At 39.9% G+C, this 20481-nt stretch overlaps 1 protein-coding gene across 1 annotated transcript in view; it reads left to right on the top strand.

Annotated features, from left to right (window-relative positions):
* The window catches only part of Arhgap6 (Rho GTPase activating protein 6), a 439497-nt gene that overhangs the window by 392044 nt on the left and 26972 nt on the right, over positions 1-20481 (top strand). Inside the window, exon 9 of the mRNA XM_013032153.1 lies at positions 6613-6792. Coding sequence (XP_012887607.1) covers positions 6613-6792 — 180 coding nt within the window. The remainder of the gene's footprint in view (positions 1-6612; positions 6793-20481) is intronic.

Here is a 20481-nt window from a genome sequence, read left to right as displayed (position 1 = left end):
TAAAACTTAGAAGTCTAGCTTCTGCCCAAATGATATTTAAAGCCAAATAATTCATAGGCTGCTTTGCCTATGGTAGATTGTTGAGAAGCACCATTGGTCTCTACCTACTAGATATCAGTAGTAATACCCACATGGTTGAGCTGTGACAACCAAAATGCATCTCCAAACATTGCCAAGTCCTTTGCATCAAAGGTAGGCAAAATCACCGCTGGTGGGGAACATCTGATAGTTCTTTTATTTATTGGTCATGTGTTCTTGCACAAATCTGTTAATCTTCTCAAAGCTGTTCTTCCCCACTGGAATTCAGGGAATGAAACTTCAAGTAAAAGCTACATATAATGTAGTAGTACACCTATAGATACTCAGAGACTGATGAAAGGGGACCACTTAAGCCCCATTCAAGACATAGGAAGACTGTCTTTAAAGGAAAAACAAAATATCTTCATCTAGCACTGCACTGTGTTTGAGTGGCCTACTTTACTATAAGGAAAATGAAAACATCCTGGTAACAAAAATTTATGTACAAGGAAGCAAGGATTTACAAGCGTTTCCAGATATTCTTGACCTAAACCTTGCAGCAAAATCATGGACTAACAATGTTTAAGGCAACAGAAGAAATCCAAGGATAGCACTGATTATTTGAAAAGTTTAGAAGTGACAGAAAAGTAAACAGCCCGTGAAGACATCTGGAACCCAAGTAAAAACTGCAGGGCAGAGTAGTAGTGTGTTGGACAACAGGAAATTGGGCCCTGTTTATGGAGTACTGAATACCTCTTTATGAGTAGATGGTTGATTCTTTTCATATGTAAATCTTTAGAAAGATTTGGTAACAAGTAATAGAATCCATACTGGTTAGAAATAGTGAGTTAGAAAGCTTCTGTTATCAATGCCAGTACCAAAAAAAAAAAAACCATGAATTCCCTTTACAAATGTTTCTTTGTAAGAATGGCCTTAATATGTGAAGCATATATGCTTTGAGCACTTGTCCCAAGTTAGTCTAAACCAATGTTTGTGGTTCGGGCATTTTCCAATGGATTTTCTGGGTATGCTATGGCATGTAGGAGGCAGAGGAGCAGAGGACCGAAAGCAAACGTAGAAGTAGATAAGATTTTGTAATCGCTGCAGAAATTGAGAGAAGGCGGCATAAAAAATGGACTACAAGATTAAAAAGCGTTCCATAGAGGAGATACAAAAAGATGAGCTGTAGAAGGATGACATAGAGAAAGCTAAACTCCTCTGGAGTAAGTTAAGGGACAGAAAAAAAGAGAGGTTCTTTGCTTAGTATTTCTTTGTTGGCTTGACATGAGCAAGTAAGGATCAAACAATAGACAGATTAGAGTAGGGTGAAAAAAAAACTGTAAAATATGGTAAAAAAAAAAAAGCATTTTCAAAGTTTTCTCTCACCTATTTCTTCGTCTAGGTTAGCTATTTATTTGTGGATTGTAGCATAGATGACAATTAACCCAGATAATCAAACTAAAGACTGATGAGGCCCTGTTAGCACGTTCCTGCAAGACCTTTACTTTATGAATGAGAGAAAGAGGAAGGAACTCAGAGTGGGGACCAGGGAAGGCTGAGCCTCCTCACATGAAAATGAGAATGACATTTCCTCTCTAAAAGATGCTTAAAACTCAATGCAATTAGCTAATGGGATTGTAAAGATGTCTAAAAAAAAGGACGGTTGGAGCTATTTGGGTGGAAAACAGTGATATTGTATTGAGTTGTGGGGGGTTTATTGTTATCTTGTGTTTTGTTTTATTCCATTTTATTTAGTTTGCTATTTCTTTTGCAACATAGGGAAAGGAGCATTTCCCAAATGCGAGAAACATTTCATTTCTTCTAGAAAGAATATAGTAGCAAAATTGAAACCTCCTGAGCAATGATTTTGTTCAGAATCCCATAAGCCCCTGGCATTTCATGGAAAATGTGGTATGAGTACACACTAATTTGGCATCACATTCTCAAAAGGTCTGGGTTGGAGGCAAAAAGAATCAGGGTAGAGCTGATCTTTGTAGAGGTATGTGCCTCTAGGAAATGCGAAGTTGGCTATGGGATTTTGGCAGGATTAGTGCCTCCTTTGCCTCCATCTCCTCCAGCCCTGCTTTAGTACTCATTTTTCCATCCCCCTTGCCAAGCAAGAGTGAACAGGAGTGGGGCACCTGGGTGGGTGCTTTCTGGAGCACTCTTCTTGCTGTCCTACCTCCTGGCTTTAAGCTCTGTACTTCACTGCACCAACCCCATGTCTATAATAAGGATGACAGCAGCTGCTTCTTCATAAGCTTACAGTGAGAAAGCGTTGGGAATAATCTGTGGAAAGCTCCTAGTCTTCTGTCTGTAGACTTTTAATAAATATGAGCTATTTATATGAGGCTTAGACATGATCTAGGATGCTTAGTGAAGATAAAAGTTTTCTTTGAATTGTCTGGCTAGTGAAATCATGCAATAATGACCTAGCCTTAAGTGCACATATTACCTAGACATACTGTATATGGACAATTAGATGATGAAACATGGGGAGCTAAGGTGGAAGGTGTCTGGAAGCATGTCTCCAGTTTGAAAACAATAAAACTAAACAACACAAAAGCAGTAACAAAACATAGCAGCTCGGTCTGCAGCTGGAATCGATGTGAAGTCATAGAGACAGTTGGAGCTGCATTTCCAAAATAGCAACCAGAGAAGTGAAGAGCAGAAGCAGCACTCTGGACTCGCCACTCTTCTTGGACTAAACATTCTTTACAGAGAAAACAAAAAAGTCTATTTGTCAATACTTTTTAAAAAGGAGAAAAGCCCTAATGTTACTTTAAAAGGAGGAGTAGAAGCAATGCTGATGCAAATTCTAAAAAAAAAAAAAGAAAGAAAGAAGTTGAAAATGATACTTAATTTTATCCTTAACCATGCATTTCCAGGAAGAGAACTAAAAAATAAATGAAAACTTGCCAAGTTTCAGAAAAATGAAATCAAACCCAGGAAAGATCACTGAAGGGCCTGTAAAACAGGACCCTTTGATTTTTCAAATACCTAGTGTTTACTACATGAAATAGTTTCCCCGGCAGCAAAGCATTTACCTGAAAACACTTTCTACAAAGTGAAGCAAGCCAGGTGGCATGCAGGGGCTGCAGGATCGGACAGGCAACAGTTCGGGGTATGTCTGGGTGAGGGTGGGACTCAGGGAACCCTCTTTGGCTCCCATTAGGACTCCTAACTTCTATGCCCAGTTCCTACATGCTTCTTAAAGGCTGGGTTGATCATCACAGAGGAAAGAAATCTTATTCGTGAAAGCTCTAGAGTCTCAGCTAATATTGACAAGAGAAATAAAAATTCACACAGACCAGGCTGGGAAGGTGGCTCAGTGGTAGAATGCTTGCCCTGCATTCATGAAGCCCTGGGTTCGGATTCCTCAGTTCCACACAAACACACAGAAAAAGTCAGAAGTGGCACTGTAGAGTGTTAGCCTTGAGCAAAAGAAGCTCAGGGACAGTGCCCAGACCCTGAGTTCAAGCCCCAAGTCTGGCAAAAAAAAAAAAAAAAGAAATCAAACAGACCAATAGTTCTCAATCAGGATAAATTAGGACTCATAGAATATATATATATATATATATATATATATATATAGAGAGAGAGAGAGAGAGAGAGAGAGAGAGAGAGAGAGAGAGCGCACTATATTTGCAGTTGTCCCAGCTGGAGATGGAGGGATGCTGCTAGCATTTTGAGGGCTGAGGCCATTCAAAATCCTACCATACACAGGGCACTCCCCCAAGAAAAGAAGGATCTGACTCCAAATGTCACTAGTGTCAATGTAGAGAAACTGGTCTAGCAAAACTTACCCAGGCTCTCCCTCCTTTGTGAAAAAGAGGCAAATAAGAAAAAAGAATCTCTGGGCTTTTAGGAGTGTTCATATTCCTTATTATAATAATTGAACTTATAGGAATTACTCCTAAGACAGTGCTCAACAAAACTCACAAAATGTGGTTTGGAGGGTATTTTCTACCAGTTACTATAATGACACCACACTAAAGCACACAGTGAGGCCAGGCGCTGGTGGCTTGCACCTGTCATCCTAGCCACTCAGAAGGCTGAGATCTAAGAATTGCAGTTCAAAGTCAGCCTACACAGGAAAGTCTGTGAGATTCTTATCTCCAAACTACCAAAAAAGCTGGAAGTAGAGCTGTGACACAAGTAGTTGAGTACTAGCCTTGGGCAAGAAAGCTCAGGGACAGTGCCCAGGCCCTGAGTTCAAGCCCCAGGATGAGTACACATAGAAAAAAGAAACACAACATTTATATGTTGGTTGTGGGCTGTGGTTAAAACAAAACATGATCTATTCATACAATGGGATACTAGGAGCCAATAAAGATTGAAGAGAGAAGTCTGGGATCCTGTGGCTTACACCTGTAATCCTAATTACTGGAGAGGCTGAGATCTGAAGATCACACTTCGAAGCCATACCATGAAGAAAAGTCTGTGAGACTCTTACCTCCAATTAATCATTAGAAAACCAGAAGTGGCACTGTGGCTCAAAGTAATAGAGCACTAGCCTTGAGTGAAAAAGCTCAGAGACTGTGCCTGTACCCTGAATTCAAGCCCCACAACCAATAACAACAACAACAACAAAAGATTGAAAAGAGATAACTTTTTGGAAAGTGAGAGATTAATGTAACACATATTTGGACTGCTCAGAATGAAGGCTCCTTATACACAAATATTGCTAATAAAAATGTGAGAGAGAAAAATGACATCAAAAAGATTTTTTAAAAAAGAACAAAAAGGGGGAGGAGAGAGCAGGAGAGCTAGACTATAATGGAGGGTATTACTATATGTGGGTATGGAATTGTTGCAAGGAAACTCCCTCATATTTTTAATGTATGCTCCTTCAAAAATAAAACCAAATGTAAAAAATGTAGCTAATAAGCAAGTTATACAATAAGAATGCCATGTGACACAGGAAAGAAATAATAGCATGGCTATATATGTACTCATGCATATAGGAAAACATCTGAAAAGCTGATTTTTGCAATTAATAGAATTATGGGCATTCTGCTTCTATGTGCTTCTGTTTGCTTATTTTTTACTTTTTATTTTTTACTTAAAGTTACCACACAGTTCCCTTCCTTCACCTAGTGCTCTCTTTTAGTTCCTTCCATATCTCTCCTTCCTCTTTCTTGGTAAGAACTTTTGAAGAAAGCATCTGCATTTCGACTTCCTGACCCTCTACTGGAAAGGCTGTGTGGTTAACCATCAGCACCATGGGCCGTTCTGACCTTGAAAATATCTCACTGAACATCTGCTACCGAGGAGCACACACTTGAAATTCCCTTAGTGTCTTCCCAGATACAAGTAGCCTTTATTCTGGGAATGACTGACCCATTCTCTGCTTCATTAACTGTCCTCATTTATGCTGTTGGAACCTAACAAATCCCACCTTAGGCCTTCATGTTCCTCTCCTAGTCCTTCCACTTGGAGACCTTACCTTCAGCGTGAATGTTCTCAATCCTTTTCTGCCCTGCTGACATTGGAAGCTGTTCTTCAATCCTACTTTTCTGATCTTAGTTCAGAAGCTAGCTGCTAGATCCTAGACAAGGCCGCATGGTCCAGATAGAAACACTTCACTATATTCCCCCACTAGACCTCAGATCACACCTTAAAAGAGACCAGTATGCTGTCCCTTCTCCTCTGTTGAGACTCCTCTGGCCCTGAGGTTCCTCCTCTCTCTCCACGCAGGCAGCACTCCTGTCACATGAGCTTGCTGTCTCTACTTGATCTATATCAAATGCTATTGCTAGTTTCATTATTCACTTCACCGTGAAATTGCCCTTTCTCCAGATTTCCTGCTTTGCAGGCTAGCAAAATCTATTCTTCCTTTCAGATCTTATACATATATAGCCACTTCTGTGCTACAGTCCCTGAAGTCCCGAGAGTCCCTAGAATGGAGGACTGTTTGTGCTCACTGCCTGAAAATGGCAGGTGTATTTCCTTCCTAAAATGCGAGCCCTTTCATCCTGTACTCCTAGCTGCCTGGGAGGCTGAGATCTGTGGATTGCAGTTTGAAGCCAGCCCAGGCAAGAAAGTCTGTGAGACCCTTATCTCCAAAAGGCTGGAAATGGAAAGGCTGGAAATGGAGCACAAGAGCTCAGGGACAGCATCCAGAGCCTGAGTTCAAGCCCCTGGACCAGCACATACAAAAACAAATGAGCCCTTTAAAATAAGGCCTGTGCTATGATTATTGTTGGAAATGTTTGAAAATAATTAAAATCCATGTAAATTACTGAGCCAAACATAGACATTGAGTGGCTAGATCAATGGAGAGGTTATGGGTAAAGGGATAATGGATAGATAGGCATTGATATTTTCAGTACTGACAAAATAGGAAGTTTATGTAATACTAGCCTCACAATAAATAGCTTAGAGTTACAAATTTTTTACTCCATATTCTATTAGGATGGCCTGATCTTCAAGGTACAAAGCAAAAGGGAAATGGATAGATTCTAACAGAGATAATATTGTCTTTGTGGGGGACAAGGGAAATGCAAAAGACAAAGTTTCCTAGATTATGCAGCCACCTAGAATCTCAAGTAACAAACATAACAATAGTCCTTGTGTTCTCTTCTCCTATAGGTCACAGGGAACAAAATGACATCTCTGAACTTGGCCACCATATTTGGACCCAATCTGCTACACAAGCAAAAGTCATCAGACAAAGAATTTTCGGTCCAGAGCTCTGCCCGAGCTGAAGAGAGCACGGCCATTATCGCTGTGGTGCAGAAGATGATTGAAAATTACGAGTCCCTGTTCATGGTAGGTGACCCTTCAGCAGCAGCTGTCTATTGGTTGCCTGTTGTACAGTAAAGTTCAAGTTCATCACTTTCTGTTTTGCAATGCTGGCAAGTGATTGAATTCCTCGAAAGTCTGACAGGTTTAGAAGAATAAGAAATTTCCTAACTGAAAGTAGAGGTGTGGCTCAGGTGGTAGAGCACCAGCCTTGAGTGAAAAAGCCATTCAAGACCCAATACCAGTCCACACAAAACTGTTTCCTAACTATAATGTCAAATGTTGTTTGTGAGTCATTGCTTAACATACATACTAGAATTACAAACTTTATTTTGGTCCTCTAAAGACTAATTACATTTGGAAGAAAGTGAATGATCTTTATATAACAGTAGTCCTTGCTCAAAATATTGATAAAACTTTTTTTAACAGTCTGTTTATGGTCTTCATCAATCCATGTGTTCGTAATCAACCTCAGTGGTGTCACCTGCTCTAGGATCAATCCCAACGTTCGGCCTCCTGCTTCACATCTACTTCCCCTGTCCTTCCCATGTTGCCTCCTATGCTACTGCTCTATCTCTTGATCCTCAATGCTGTTCTCCTTGATGTTTATCTCACCATTATGCTGCAGCCATTTATGACCATTTCCCCTACTAGACTAGAAGGGCATTTAAAACAAGGGCTGTGCCCTTGTTATCTCCTCGCTGTATCCTCTGTTCTCTCTTGGAAGGCCTTCCATCTGGCAAGCAGTCAAGAAATATTTTTTTTGAGTTGTATTGAATTACCAGTTCCTGTTTTCCTTCATAAAACTGCATTGCTTGCTCCAACTTCCCTTGAAACATTAGAACAAATGCCAATTCTCTTCTATTTCTGTTCTCCTCTCATATTGCATGTCAGAATTTACAGGAAATATCTGTGTTGCTTCTCCCATTTCTCTTGTTACTCTACAAGCATTGTAAAGCCCATCTGTTCCACTAGAGCCTTTAGTGACTTCTTCAACGTAAAAATGTTAATTGCCTCTTTTGAGTGTCCCTAAGTAGTAGCCTAAGCTTAGCAAATACCTTGCATTTAATTCTTTTTCCATGTTTTCCCCCTTTGTGACCACACTAAGGCTTGAACTCAGAGCCTGTGCGCTGTCTTTTCAGTTTTTTTTTGTTTGTTTTTGCTTAAGGCTGGTGCTCTATCACTTGAGCCACGGCTCTACTTCCAGGTTTTTTGCTGATTAATTGTAGGTAAGATTCTCTTGGACTTTCAACCTCTAATCCTCATATCTCAGCCTCCTTAGTAGCGAGAATTACAAGCATTAACCACCAGCACTTGGCTCCTAGGTTTGTCTTGTACTCATTTATTTTGGAAATCTGAGAGCCAGTTGTTTAGAATAGTTTCCTTGGATGTCTTACCTATGGGACTATGAACGAGTACTTCAAGTAAGCATCAATTTCAACTCCTGTGAAATGGGAAAGATAAAAATAGGACTAAATCCCAGAGTGGTTACCAGAATCATTCAGTCTGTGAAAATATTATGCAAACTGTAAATGTCTGTGTGAGTGTTAATGAATAATTATATTAGTTGGTTAACATGAGCTCTCTTGAGTTGCAGAACTTTAATACCATAGACAGAAGTATTCTGTTGACATAATGCTTAATCAGATATTTGGCAGGCAGCCTTCCAGGTGGCAACTTAAGAACTACAACTCCTTGCACAGTGAGACTCTGCCATACCTAGGATTTGATGGTCAAATCCAGAAGGACCATCCATCATATATACTGAAATCCCATTGGCCAGAATGTATTTACAGGCATACTTAACTGCAAGAAAGGCTGGAAAGTGTATTCTGGCTAGATGCCCAGAAGGTAAAGGAAATGGATGACCATGGTGAAAAGTTCACTGAGATGGACTAGTATCTTGCTCTTCTTTTTTGCTCTGAATCATTGTCCTTGTGTTGTAAATGGTCAGCTCTCAAAAATGTTGAATTAGTCATTGTCTTTATAAAAATTTCACACTTCAGCCCAAATCCTCATAATTAATTACATATTTAGACAAATCAAGTGTCTGATGTTTTCAACATTTTCATCAAGTTTTAAGTCCCATATCATCTTGCCAAGTACTCTTGGCATTACTTCATGTTCTCTGGACTTCTTTTTAACAAAATAATATCTCCCATCAATCTTATTTCAATTCTCAAAATTTTGTATTCTAAGCAATGTTTTCTTTTATATGAAACCACAAAGCATTGTGCATTTTTTTCTCACCTCAGATACTAGCAGAACTCTTCCTAGCCTCCTCCAAAGCTAAGAACAGCAGAAAAATATCAGTATTTCCCCTTTTCCAAATACAATCTCTGCAGAAACGGTTATGGAAATTCTCTTAGATGGTAGTAACTCAAATTGGCATTCCTAAGTTGTAGTCTTTTTTGTGTTAGTAATAGGGTTTAAATTCAGGGCCTCGTGCTTGCTAGCCAAAATGCTGTACCACTTGAACTATGCCCACAGCATTTTCTTTTCTTTAGTTATTTTTTTTGTCGGTTGTGGGGCCTGAACTCTGGGCCTGGGCCCTGTCCCTCAGCTCTTCAGCTCAAGGCTAGCGCTCTACCACTTGAGCCACAGCTTCACTTCCAGCTTTTTCTGCTTATGTGGTGCTTAGGAATTGAACTAAGGGCCTCAGGCATGCGAGGCAAGCACTCTACCACTGAGCCACTTTCCCAGCCCTAGTTATTTTTTGTATATATTTGGTCATATGTTTTTGCCTGGTCTGGCCTTGGACCAGAGATCTTTCTACCTCCACTTCTGAAGTAGCTGAGATTAGAAATACACACTACCTTACTCAGCTTTTATGTTGGGATCTCACCAACTTTCTGCCTAGATTGGCCTGAATCTGAGTCTTCTTATCTCAACCCCAGGTAGCTCGGATTATAGGCATAAGCCACCAGATCTGGCCCCTAAATTATGGCCTTTACATCTTAAAGAGGCCTTTCTTGACATCTTGCCTAATATGCAACTTTCTGCCACTACCTTCATACTCCGCAACACATACATGACTTTTCTCCCTATGCCCATTTCCTACCTTTTTGCTCTCTAGTGGAGAGATTTACTAACTTCTTCTGTTTGTTTGTTTCCTCCCCAAAATGTAATTTTGGGGTCAATTTCCACCTACTTTCTTTACTGAATTATTCCTGTAATTGTTCCCATTATAGGACATGATGAGAACAAAGTAAATATTGGTTGAATTAGTGAATGGCTCAATGGTAGCAATGTGATATAGGATTTCCATATTACCAGTTGCTACCTATACAAATGTGAAAAGTTTAGACCTAAGGGAATTAAGTATGTCTTCCTCAGAGTAAGTTCATCGTTAATATAATCATTCTTAATCTCCTTAGATGAATCATAGGAACTATGATTTGGTTATCAAGGGGTAACACAATGAATTTCATTACATTTTTGATGCCCTTAACATAATTGGCATTTCAGAATCTGTTGGTGTTTGGTGAAAAAACTGGTCTGTGTGGGTGGAGAATAAAAGACAACTTTATGTATGTGTGTGTCTCTATACACACGTATGCATACATACATGCATAGTTTGGGTTTGCTTTTTAGAGAAGCTTCAAAAGGGCCCAATAGCTAAAGGTAGTTAGCAATTTTGAAGCTTTATGGTTCTTAGAAAGGTTTATGAGCTCAGTAATGGAGACACTGCCTCCATTGATACTAGAAAGCAAGACTTGCTAGGGGAGATTGTGATCAGCTTGTCCTCGGAAGCATAATATCTCCTGCGGGCAATGATTCCATAGAAGAACTAATGGAAGAGATCTAGAAACCCCCAGAGGTTTGGAAAGGACCCAAACATTGTTCCAAATGTCCATCTTCCAAAGCTAAGATTAACTCTCTGCTGTGGTTAAAAATCTGAGTTAATAGCAAGAGGCAGAAAAGAGGTAAGTTTTGACTCAGAATACAGAAGAGACGAGACACCTAGGTTCCGAGACTAACATGTGGTTCAAAGGCTAACATGAAACTGAAGGCTCAGAATTGGAGCTGGGGGTGGGGGGAGGGTATATCAGGAAGCCCTAGGTTCCACTCTCAGCACTGCAGTGATTTGGTTTGAAGGAGGGGGTGTAAGTAAGTTGCGCTAGTTAAGTCTTGCACTGATTGTTTGCTTTGGGGCGCTGGTATGGAAGTCCTAGAGTTGGAAATAGGTCATGATAACACCCATCGTGCAGCAGCAGATTATAATCGTTTTTGTCAAACATAAACAAGCAGCAGAGATGGCAAGGACAGGTGTTAAACATTCAGGTTCCTAGGCTCCTCTCCAAAGAACTGGCTTGAGTAGCACTGACATACTGAACGTGGGGCTCATGAATCTATACTTTCTAATGAACATTAGCCGTGAGGGGGGGTGCGGCAAGATTCTGGTCAGAATTTGGGCAAACACTGGTTAGCTGAAAAGACCATGTGTTGCCAAAATTTAGATGTCAATGAGTGAGCCAAATTCAGATTGCTGTTCAGCCATTTATTTGCCAATATAACCTCAGGTCCCACATTTAATGTCCCTAAGCCTTGCTTTTGCTGTTGTACATAAATAAGATTAATGGATCTACTTTTCTGGATTATTTTCACAATTCTAAAGGACATTTTAAGGCTTCAAGGAAAGATCTGACATATACAAGACACTAAAATAATTGGAATAGCTGCTATTATGATACTGAAGTGCTAAGGTATTTGTTCTATTATAACCAATTCAGGCATCACCTTGAAAACAAAGCCTACCCAAACTCCTGTGGATGACACATGCTCCCGGGCACTAACCCTATTCTTTGTTGTTTTGCCGTAGCGTTTGTTACCTTTTAATTCACTCTATAATTTACCTATTTATCGCGTTTATTGGAAACTAACAGAATAGAGGGTTGAAGGCCAAGATTGTTGTTTTTATTCTGTTTACTGAAATCCAAAGCACCTAGAAAGTACCTGGTAAGAGATGGTACTCAGTGATTACTTGTTGAGTAATTACTGCAACTCTATATTGATAGACAAAATGTACTTTTGTTGTAGTTGCAGTTCATGATCCGTGTTTCTTTTTTTTCTATCTTTATTATAAAGGTGATGAATGGGAGGGGGTGTTACAGTTACGTAAATAAGGTGATGAGTACATTTCTTCTTAAACAGTTACCCCTTCCCTCTTTTTCTCCCACATACCGTGCCCTACTCCCTTCCCCACCCCAAGTTGTATAGTTCATTTCCAACTTAGTGTCAAGTGAGTACATGCTCCATGTTCTAAGATTCCCCAGACCTCAAAACCATGGCTCTCCATTTCTGTTGTTGACAACTATCTCAAAACTGGTTGACATAAAATGACACTCTCTGGAAATAAAAGAGTCATTTGTTTCTAGAAATGGCTGTGGGTATTATCCCAAACAGAAAGCATTCGCTGACTACATCCGTGGCACGCTAATTATTCTGAAGCCATGACTTCTGTAACGGATACTGCAGATCCCACACAAAGTGTATCGTAGCTCTTGGAATTAGTAAGAGCTTCAGAGCAGACTGGAGAAAACTGTCAGTTCATCCTAATGACTGGTGTCACATGACTCTCACTACAGCATTTATGAGGAAGGGCAAGGAAGAAAAGGCGCCATCCTTGGAGGCTGACAAAAACTCCAGTGCGGTCGAGACGTGGGAAAGCCAGCGTGTTCCCACTCCACTGCTCATCAGCCTGAGCTAGGGCTCGCTCAGTACACATGGGAAATTCCCACTGAGTACTACAAAGAGTAAAGGTCAAAGCTGTAATGAAGATTCCAAGCTGAGAAGCCAAATTTTGCTCTTCATTCCCTAGTGTGAAATACATTTGTTTCTCCTTTTTGTGAGATGATATTTTGTTTTTTTCCCACATTTTTATTTGTATCAATTAGCTACAAAAGAGGATTTCAGAACCAGGAACTGGTGGCTCACACCTGTAAACCTAGCTACACACGAGGCTGAGATCTAAGGATCACAGTTCAAAGCCAGCCTGGGCAGGAAAAGTCCATGAGACTCTTACCTCCCATGAACCACCTGAAAACCAGAAATGGCGCTGTGGCTCAAGTGGTAGAATGCTCGCCTTGAACTGAAGAGCTCAGGGACAGTTGCCCAGGCCCAGAGTTAAGCCCCACAACTGACAAGATGACTTCATGTTAACATGTCCATATACACATAAAATGTTCCTTAATCAGACTCCTTCCCTTCCCTCCTCCTAAACCAGTCTCAACAAACCCCATTGTTCACATATATACATAAAGTATTTTGGCCATATTCACCTTCTTTCACCCTCCTTAGTATCCACATTTTGGACATGATCCATTTTTTTTAAAGAAAGCTAATTGTTCAAAGGGCTTGTGCCATAGGGTTCAACATATGTTTCTACAGAACTTGAATCAGAATGACCTCCTTGCTTACTCTCACTTTCCCCACCTTCTCTACCCTGTATTATTCAATTGATTTCAGTGACTCATTTGCAGAGAATGGATGGGACTAGAGATTGTTGAGTGGCAATGTGTTTTCTTACAGCCTCGTTTCCATGCCAAGTCAATAGGAGTCAAGCAGTTATCTGAAATTTTGCCAGTGTATCCTGACAACTGTCTCTGGGTTTCATTTTCTTTTTTTTAAAAGTGTGTGATTCTAGAGATCGGGCTAGTTGTTAGATACATCAATGGCATACCTCAATTTTACCACTGTTTCATGAGGAACAAACCAAGGTCATCTGACTAAGCACTGAGCAACTAGGTGAATTATTTCTACAAACTCATGCCTCCCCACAAGCAAAAAAGAGAGACACTGTTATGGCTTTTCAGATGCAGTGTCCATTTGAGAAGAGAGAAAATATATCAAACCCAATTTGAATATGTATTGAACCCAGTTTGAAGGGGATCTTTAGCAATATTAACACCTGTGGACTGATCTAAGTATTCACTCACCTAATGCTAGGCCCCATCTGATGGCTTCAGCACAGTCTGTGCTCCTGCCTAAGCCTTCTCCCCTCATCACAGCCTGCGAAGACAGAGCACCTGTGCCACTGGCATCATATTCAGGCCAGAGGGAGCAGAAGCATCTTGTGCCTGGGATTTTTTTCCCCCACTGTCTTTAGTCTGTTTCCCTGGAGTTGTGACTGCTAAGTTTTCTTCATCTTTCTATCTTGTCACCCTCCAAGCTAGTCTCACAAGTCTTGCTTTTTCTCAGAACTGTCATTTATTCATTAAGGTACTCCCAATTACCCCAAACTTTCTCTAGCATGTATCAGGCACTTAAGAGATACTTGTTGAATTTAATGCAACTTGCTTCTCCAAATGCACACAGATCCCCTTAAAATATTGAACCACCTGTCACAACACAGCCATATAAAATGTTGGATGGAGGCTAAGCCTGCCTTGGTTTGCACTTTTGCACCCATAAGCCAATGTGATTTCTTTTGGAGTGTTTTCTGACGGAAAAAAAAAAAGTTGATTTCCAGTGATATTTACCTTTGCTGGAGACTGTTAGAGTTTTAATTTTTTTTTGTCGGTCATGGGGCTTGAACTGTTAGAATTTTAAAGACCAGAGCATTCTTCTTGATCAAGTGCAAAGTGGTAGCTTGGTGTGGAACACCCAGTGGCAAGTACAGGAAGGCTGTGTCCTGGGAAATGCTCTTTGAGGAGCATGTAATAGTTTGCTGGGATGACTTACTGAATGGAGAACACTCGTACCAGTTTCTCCTCTCAGTAGTTTGTGGAATAAACTACCTCATAGAACTTATACCCTAGGCAATCATTCAAAATTTCATCTTTAATTTGATAGGGTAGATTTTAATTGTGACAGTTTTATCCTTTCATATATTCAGCGTTTACATTTTTCTGTGAAGCAGGAGACTAGAAAATTCTTTTGATTTTTGGGATAGCATTATGCTTTGAAGAAACCCTTTAAAACCTAAGAAGTTGAGCCTTCAGATAAACACAACCATAAATGGCACCCTTAGAAAATACCTAAAATTACTAAATAGTTGACCAAAACCCAGTAGAGCTTTTGATAGAAAATGATCAAGTAAGTGGAATCACTGTGAGCGGGGTTTTGTTGCTTCATTTTAGCATACAGAACTGCTGGAGTGAAATAAAGGGTCTTTTCACTCTTACTGCCTAGCTCCCATTTTGCTATGTATATAGCAAAATTCCAGAAAAGAAGGACAATTCTCTTTGAATATTGAGGCATACTTTCCATTTATTCATGGAAACAGTGGCTTCATAAGGCTGAAAATTTCTAATAATCCTCAGCTTTGAAATGAAGTGTATTTTCTCACTCTAGAAATGAAGGCCAAGAGGACTGTGCTACATAGCATGACACTGGTGCTACTTACAAGAAAAAGAGAAGCATGTGGACAAGAGCTGTATAACTAGTATACATCATACAGATCATGGCTGTGGATTATCAGTATCAGTTTCAGCCATTTCAGCACCATTCCCTGAGCATCTCTTGGGTAGCTTGAGATCTGGAAAAGCATAAAATACAGGAAGTGAGTGAGTGAGTATCTTGGATGTCTTCATGGGGACTTCTGGAGAGAAGAGTGGGAAAGCCATGTTAGAAGAAGAAAAAGGGCAACATGTAGGAAACATTAGACTACTACATTTGACTTTAACCTGAGGCTTCATTATCTCACAGAGTAAAGAAGTCTCAAGGGGAACAGTGCTAGCAAATCAATAGCACTTTGTTCTCTCTGCCCAGCCATCTTGAGCTGCAAAATGGTTACAGTGTTGGTAGCATCTCCCATGACCATCTTAAAACTGACAGAAAGCTATTTCCAAGATGGGCATCAGTGACTCAGACCTGTGACCCTAACTCCTCAAGAGACTAAGGTGCAGAAGGCCACTGTTTGAAGCCAGCCCTGGCAGAAAAATCTGCTAGACTCCATCTGTAAAATAACTAGCAAAAATCTGGGGTTTGGAGGTCTGGCTCAAGAGGTAGAGCGCCAGATGAATATGCGCGATGAGAAAGTGCAAGGCCATAAGTTCAAACCCCAATATCATGGGAAAGATTTCTTCTCATTATAATATGAAGGAAATCCTTTTCAATAACTTCCCACAAGGCCTTCCTTGGAATGCCTATCAGGATTGCTATATCAGTTCCAGATCAACCCATCAGATAATTCCCTGAAGGCAGGAACCCAGCCTCCTAATGATGTAACTAGCAGGAAGACTCAAAGTCTGAAGGAAAAGAAGGAAGTGAGAGGGAGAAACTACAGTCTGGCTTGGCGACCATGGCAGTTGAAGGGGCTGTGAGGATTACAGGCTGTAACTCTAGAAATTCACAGGGAAGAACAGAGGCATGGTAAGAGAAAATTCCCATGACACTGTTCACCAAAAAGCAAAGGGGAAGAAAGAGTGATTTTCTTTTGACTAATGGATACAAAGACAGAGATGACTGTTAGACAAGAAAAAAGATTCATTGAGCAAGTCAGGCATGCTTGTAATCTGAGCACTGGAAAGGCTGAGGTCGGAGGATGGTGAATTCAAAGCCACCCTGATCTATAGAACTAGTTCAGTCCAACCTGAGCAGCACAGTGAGCCCGAGCCTCAAAAGTCAAAACACTGGGTGCTGGTGGCTCACACCTGTAATCCTAGCTACTCAGGAGGCTGAGATCTGAGGATTATGGTTCAAAGCCAGCCCCGGCAGGAAAGTCCATGAGATGCTTATCTCCAATTAACCACTAGAAAACCAGAAGTGGCACCGTGGCTCAAGTGGTAGAGCGCTGGCTGTGAGCTGAAGAGCTGAGGGACAGCGCCCAGGCCCAGAGTTCAAGCCCACGACTGGCTGGCCACACACACAAAAAAAATCAAAACATTTGAAAATGACTTTTGTCCATTCCATATTATCTACTTTTGTTGTTTTTCCATTTAATTGTTTACTGTATTTTATCTAGTTGTAATAAAACTTTTTATTACCAACCTTCTTTGAATGGATAGATTTTTCCCAGTAGCCTTTTGATCCTCCTAACACCTTCATTCCGGAAAATGGGACAGATTTTCAGATGTGGATACAGCTTCCTAAAGATAATTTCTGTCTCTGTTTACATACATTTGTGTCAGGACCCCAAATGGAGCTCAAGGGCTGTGAACACCATCAAACATCTTTTGAAAGAATCCTAACACCTGAAACAATGCAAACATGAACAAGCTTCCTGGATTATGTCTTCCTTACTTCAGTTGCAGCTTGCTATCAGCTCATTTGCTTGCCTTCTTGGTTCCTGATTATACATCTAACTTAATCAAAAATGGATGTTCATTCAATTAAGCTGGGCTGTAATTTCAATTGTTTTATTAAATGATAGGCAATGAAATGTGCAGTTGTAGAAAAAGATTAGAGAAGTCCAGGCATTGTTTCAAATCCCCTACATAAAGCTCTCACTGGGCACCACTTAATAAACTATTCTTTATGGGAAAATGTACTTTTATCATATGAATTTTAGATTTCTTATATCATTTTGTAACAAAGATAAAATGCAAATTAAATTAATGAATTCTATGCACTATAATTAGTTTTGTATAATACATAGGAAAGTGATGTTAGCTCTTTCTTTAATACATTGACCTACATTTTTTACTATCTTTTTCTTTATATAGAATGTCTCCAGGCCAAAATGGTATAGATCTTTTAAAAAAGAAATTGTAGCCGGACGCTGGTGGCTCACACCTATAATCCTAGCTACTCAAGAGGCTGAGATCTGAGGATCACGGTTCAAAGCCAGCCCAGGCAGGAGAGTCTATAAGACTCTGATCTCCAATTAAGCACCAAAAAAAGCCAGAACTGGAACTGTGAACCACATGGTAGAGTGTTAGCATTCAGCACAAAATCTCAGGGACAGGGCCCAGACCCTGATTTCAAGCCCCAGAACCAGAAGAAGCAAGCAAGCAAGCAAGCAAGTGAGACATTATAACAAACTATTTTTAAGAAAGAAACTATAGATTTATAGCTCCAACTTTTTATTTGCATTTGTTACCAAATAAAAGTCACATTGCCAACATAAAATAAACTCCAGCAATTACAACTGCTTGACAGTCAAGATCAGTTAAATGGCTGGGGGCCGGTGGCTCACACCTATAGTTCTAGCTACTCAAGAGGCTGAGATCTGAGAATCATGGTTAAAAGTCAGCCTGAGCAGGAAAGTCTGTGAGATTCATCTCCAATATCAACCAGAAAACTGGACCTTGTGGTTCAAAGAGGTAGAGCACTAGCCTAGAGCAAAAGAGCTCAGGGATAGCAGCACCCAGGCTCTGAGTTCAAGCCCTATGACCAAAAAGAAAAGGATTAGTTAAATGATTAAAAACTCTAAAACGCAGAATCATTTATAAGATATTAATGGAAAGATATTTTAAAATACTGTTGCTTACTGTAATCTATTCTAATAATACAAGTTATTTTTCTAATCACTCAAGTTGACAATTTGTCATTACATATACCACATGGTCTCAAAGAATTAATATTTTGATACTCAAAGCACTTCAAATGACAAGCACTCTTTTCTAGGTCATAGAGCAAAAAATGTATTACATGTCTAAGCATAACAAATTTTCAATTAAAATAACTGCACAAAAATGCAAGCATTTTTCCTTATTTGATCATGGATGTTTCTTTTAAAAATGAATATATACCTTTTTGTTTATCCTCTGCCATTGTTTGTGGGTTTATTTTTAATATGTTTTTTATTGTAGAAATACTGTACAGAGGGGTTACAGTTATATGAATAAGCTAATGAGTACATTTCCTATAGAGCATTGTTACTTCCTCCTTTGTTTTTCCGCTACCATGCCTTCCTTCCCCAGCTCCCCAACTCCTCCCTCCCCCATCACCAAGTTGTAAAGTTTGTTTTCAACATAGTGTCTTGAACATCTCATTGTTACAATGGGTCAATCTGTATTGTGGGTTTATTTTTGTTTTGGGGTGGGGGGGGCTAGGATGAAACTTGGGTTTTATACATGCTTAGCAAGCATTCTACCACTGAGCTACATCCCTAGCATTAAACTTTTACTTTTTGCTTTTGACACAAAAAGCTTGCTATGTAATAGCTCCAGCTAGTTTCAAACTTATGATCCTCCTACCTTAGTTCCTACATGCTGGGTTTAATAGGTATGAGCCACCATATACATCTAGTGTTATTTATTTTATTTTTTTTTTGGCCAGTCGTGGGGCATGAACTCTGGACCTAGGCACTGTCCCTCAAGGCTCAAGGCTAGTGCTCTACCACTTGAGCCACAGCAGTACTTCCTTGTTTTTCTGCTTATGTGGTGCTGAGGAATCAAACCCAGGGCCTCATGCATGCAAGGCAAGCACTCTACCACTGAGCCACCTTCCTAGCCCTACATCTAGTGTTTGTTTTTTAAGAAGTTTTTTCTCTCTTTTTATTTTCATCCTTAGGTATTACCTGTTCTACCATAACTGATATAATAGCATATGTCTGTTGGGTCTTGATGCTTACAAAATGTAGTAAAGCCAGGAACTGGTGGCTCCTGCCTATAATCCTGGCTATTCAAGAAGCTGAGATCTGAGGATTACAGTTCAAAGCCAGCCCACACAGGAAAAGTCTTTGAGATTCTTATCTCCAATTAACCACCAAAAATGCCGGGAAATAGGGCTTTGTCTCATGTGGTAGAGAACTAAGAGCAGTAGCCTTGAGCCAAAAAGCTCAGAGACATGCCTAGGCCCTGAGTTCAAGCCCCAGACTGGCACCAAAGGATTTTTCCATTTAACAAAGCAGCTTACAAATATAATGCATCTTGATTAATGTCCTCCCTTTAATGTTCTCACCCATCCCTCTCTATCCCAGCCCTTCCCTCATCTTAATTTGGCAGGATATATACTGAATTATTGACTTCATTTGTCTACCCTTTTCCGCCTGATCCCACCTTACCCCTTTCAAGTACTGTAGCCTGGTGTTTATTTTCTTGAACTTTGCCTTTGCTTTTCTAAGGAATTACACTATTTGAGTTCTCCCTTGAATCTACCATATTTCAGTTAATAAATTTGTATAGACATGGCTCTCTGGGCCTGATTTACTTCACTTAATTTTTTTTGAGATTTTTTTTTATTGTGAAAATGCCATACAGAGGGGTTACAATTACATGGGCAAGATAATGAGTACATTTCTTATCAAGCATTGCTGCCTCCTCCTTTGTTTCCCCTTCCGATCCCATCCTCCCCCCCGGCCCCCACACCCAATCCTCCCCCCCCCACCAAAGTTGTAAAGTTCATTTTCGACATACAACTTGTACGTCTCATTGTTGCAATGGGTCCACTTGTATCCCTATTTAAACAATTTGTTTTTTCCCTTCCCCTGCACAAATTATACCAACATCAAATACAGTGAAAGCAGGGGTTATACAAAGAAACAAAAATTCATAAATAAATATGTTAGAAACAATAACAAGAAAGATAAAAACCACTTGTCTCCTTATCTTGGGATTCATTTCACCTAACATCAACTTATCTGACCTTTTCTGCTTGACTCAGACATATACTAATTGTTGCAAATAAGGGAAACCATGGGATCTATGTTTCTTTGGGCCTGGCTTACTTCACTTAATATAATTTTTTCCAAGTCTTTCCATTTCCTAACAAATGGGACAATGTCATTCTTTCTGATGGAGGCATAGAATTCCATTGTGTATATATACCACATTTTCTTGATCCATTCATCTACTGAGATTTCATCTTGTTGAAGTCTATCTTTGGGCT

The sequence above is a fragment of the Dipodomys ordii genome, unplaced genomic scaffold, assembly GCF_000151885.1.
Source record: "Dipodomys ordii isolate 6190 unplaced genomic scaffold, Dord_2.0 Scaffold150, whole genome shotgun sequence".
Taxonomy (NCBI): Eukaryota; Metazoa; Chordata; class Mammalia; order Rodentia; family Heteromyidae; genus Dipodomys; species Dipodomys ordii.
Note: the sequence above shows the minus strand (reverse complement) of the source record. Positions and strands in the feature narration are given on the sequence as shown.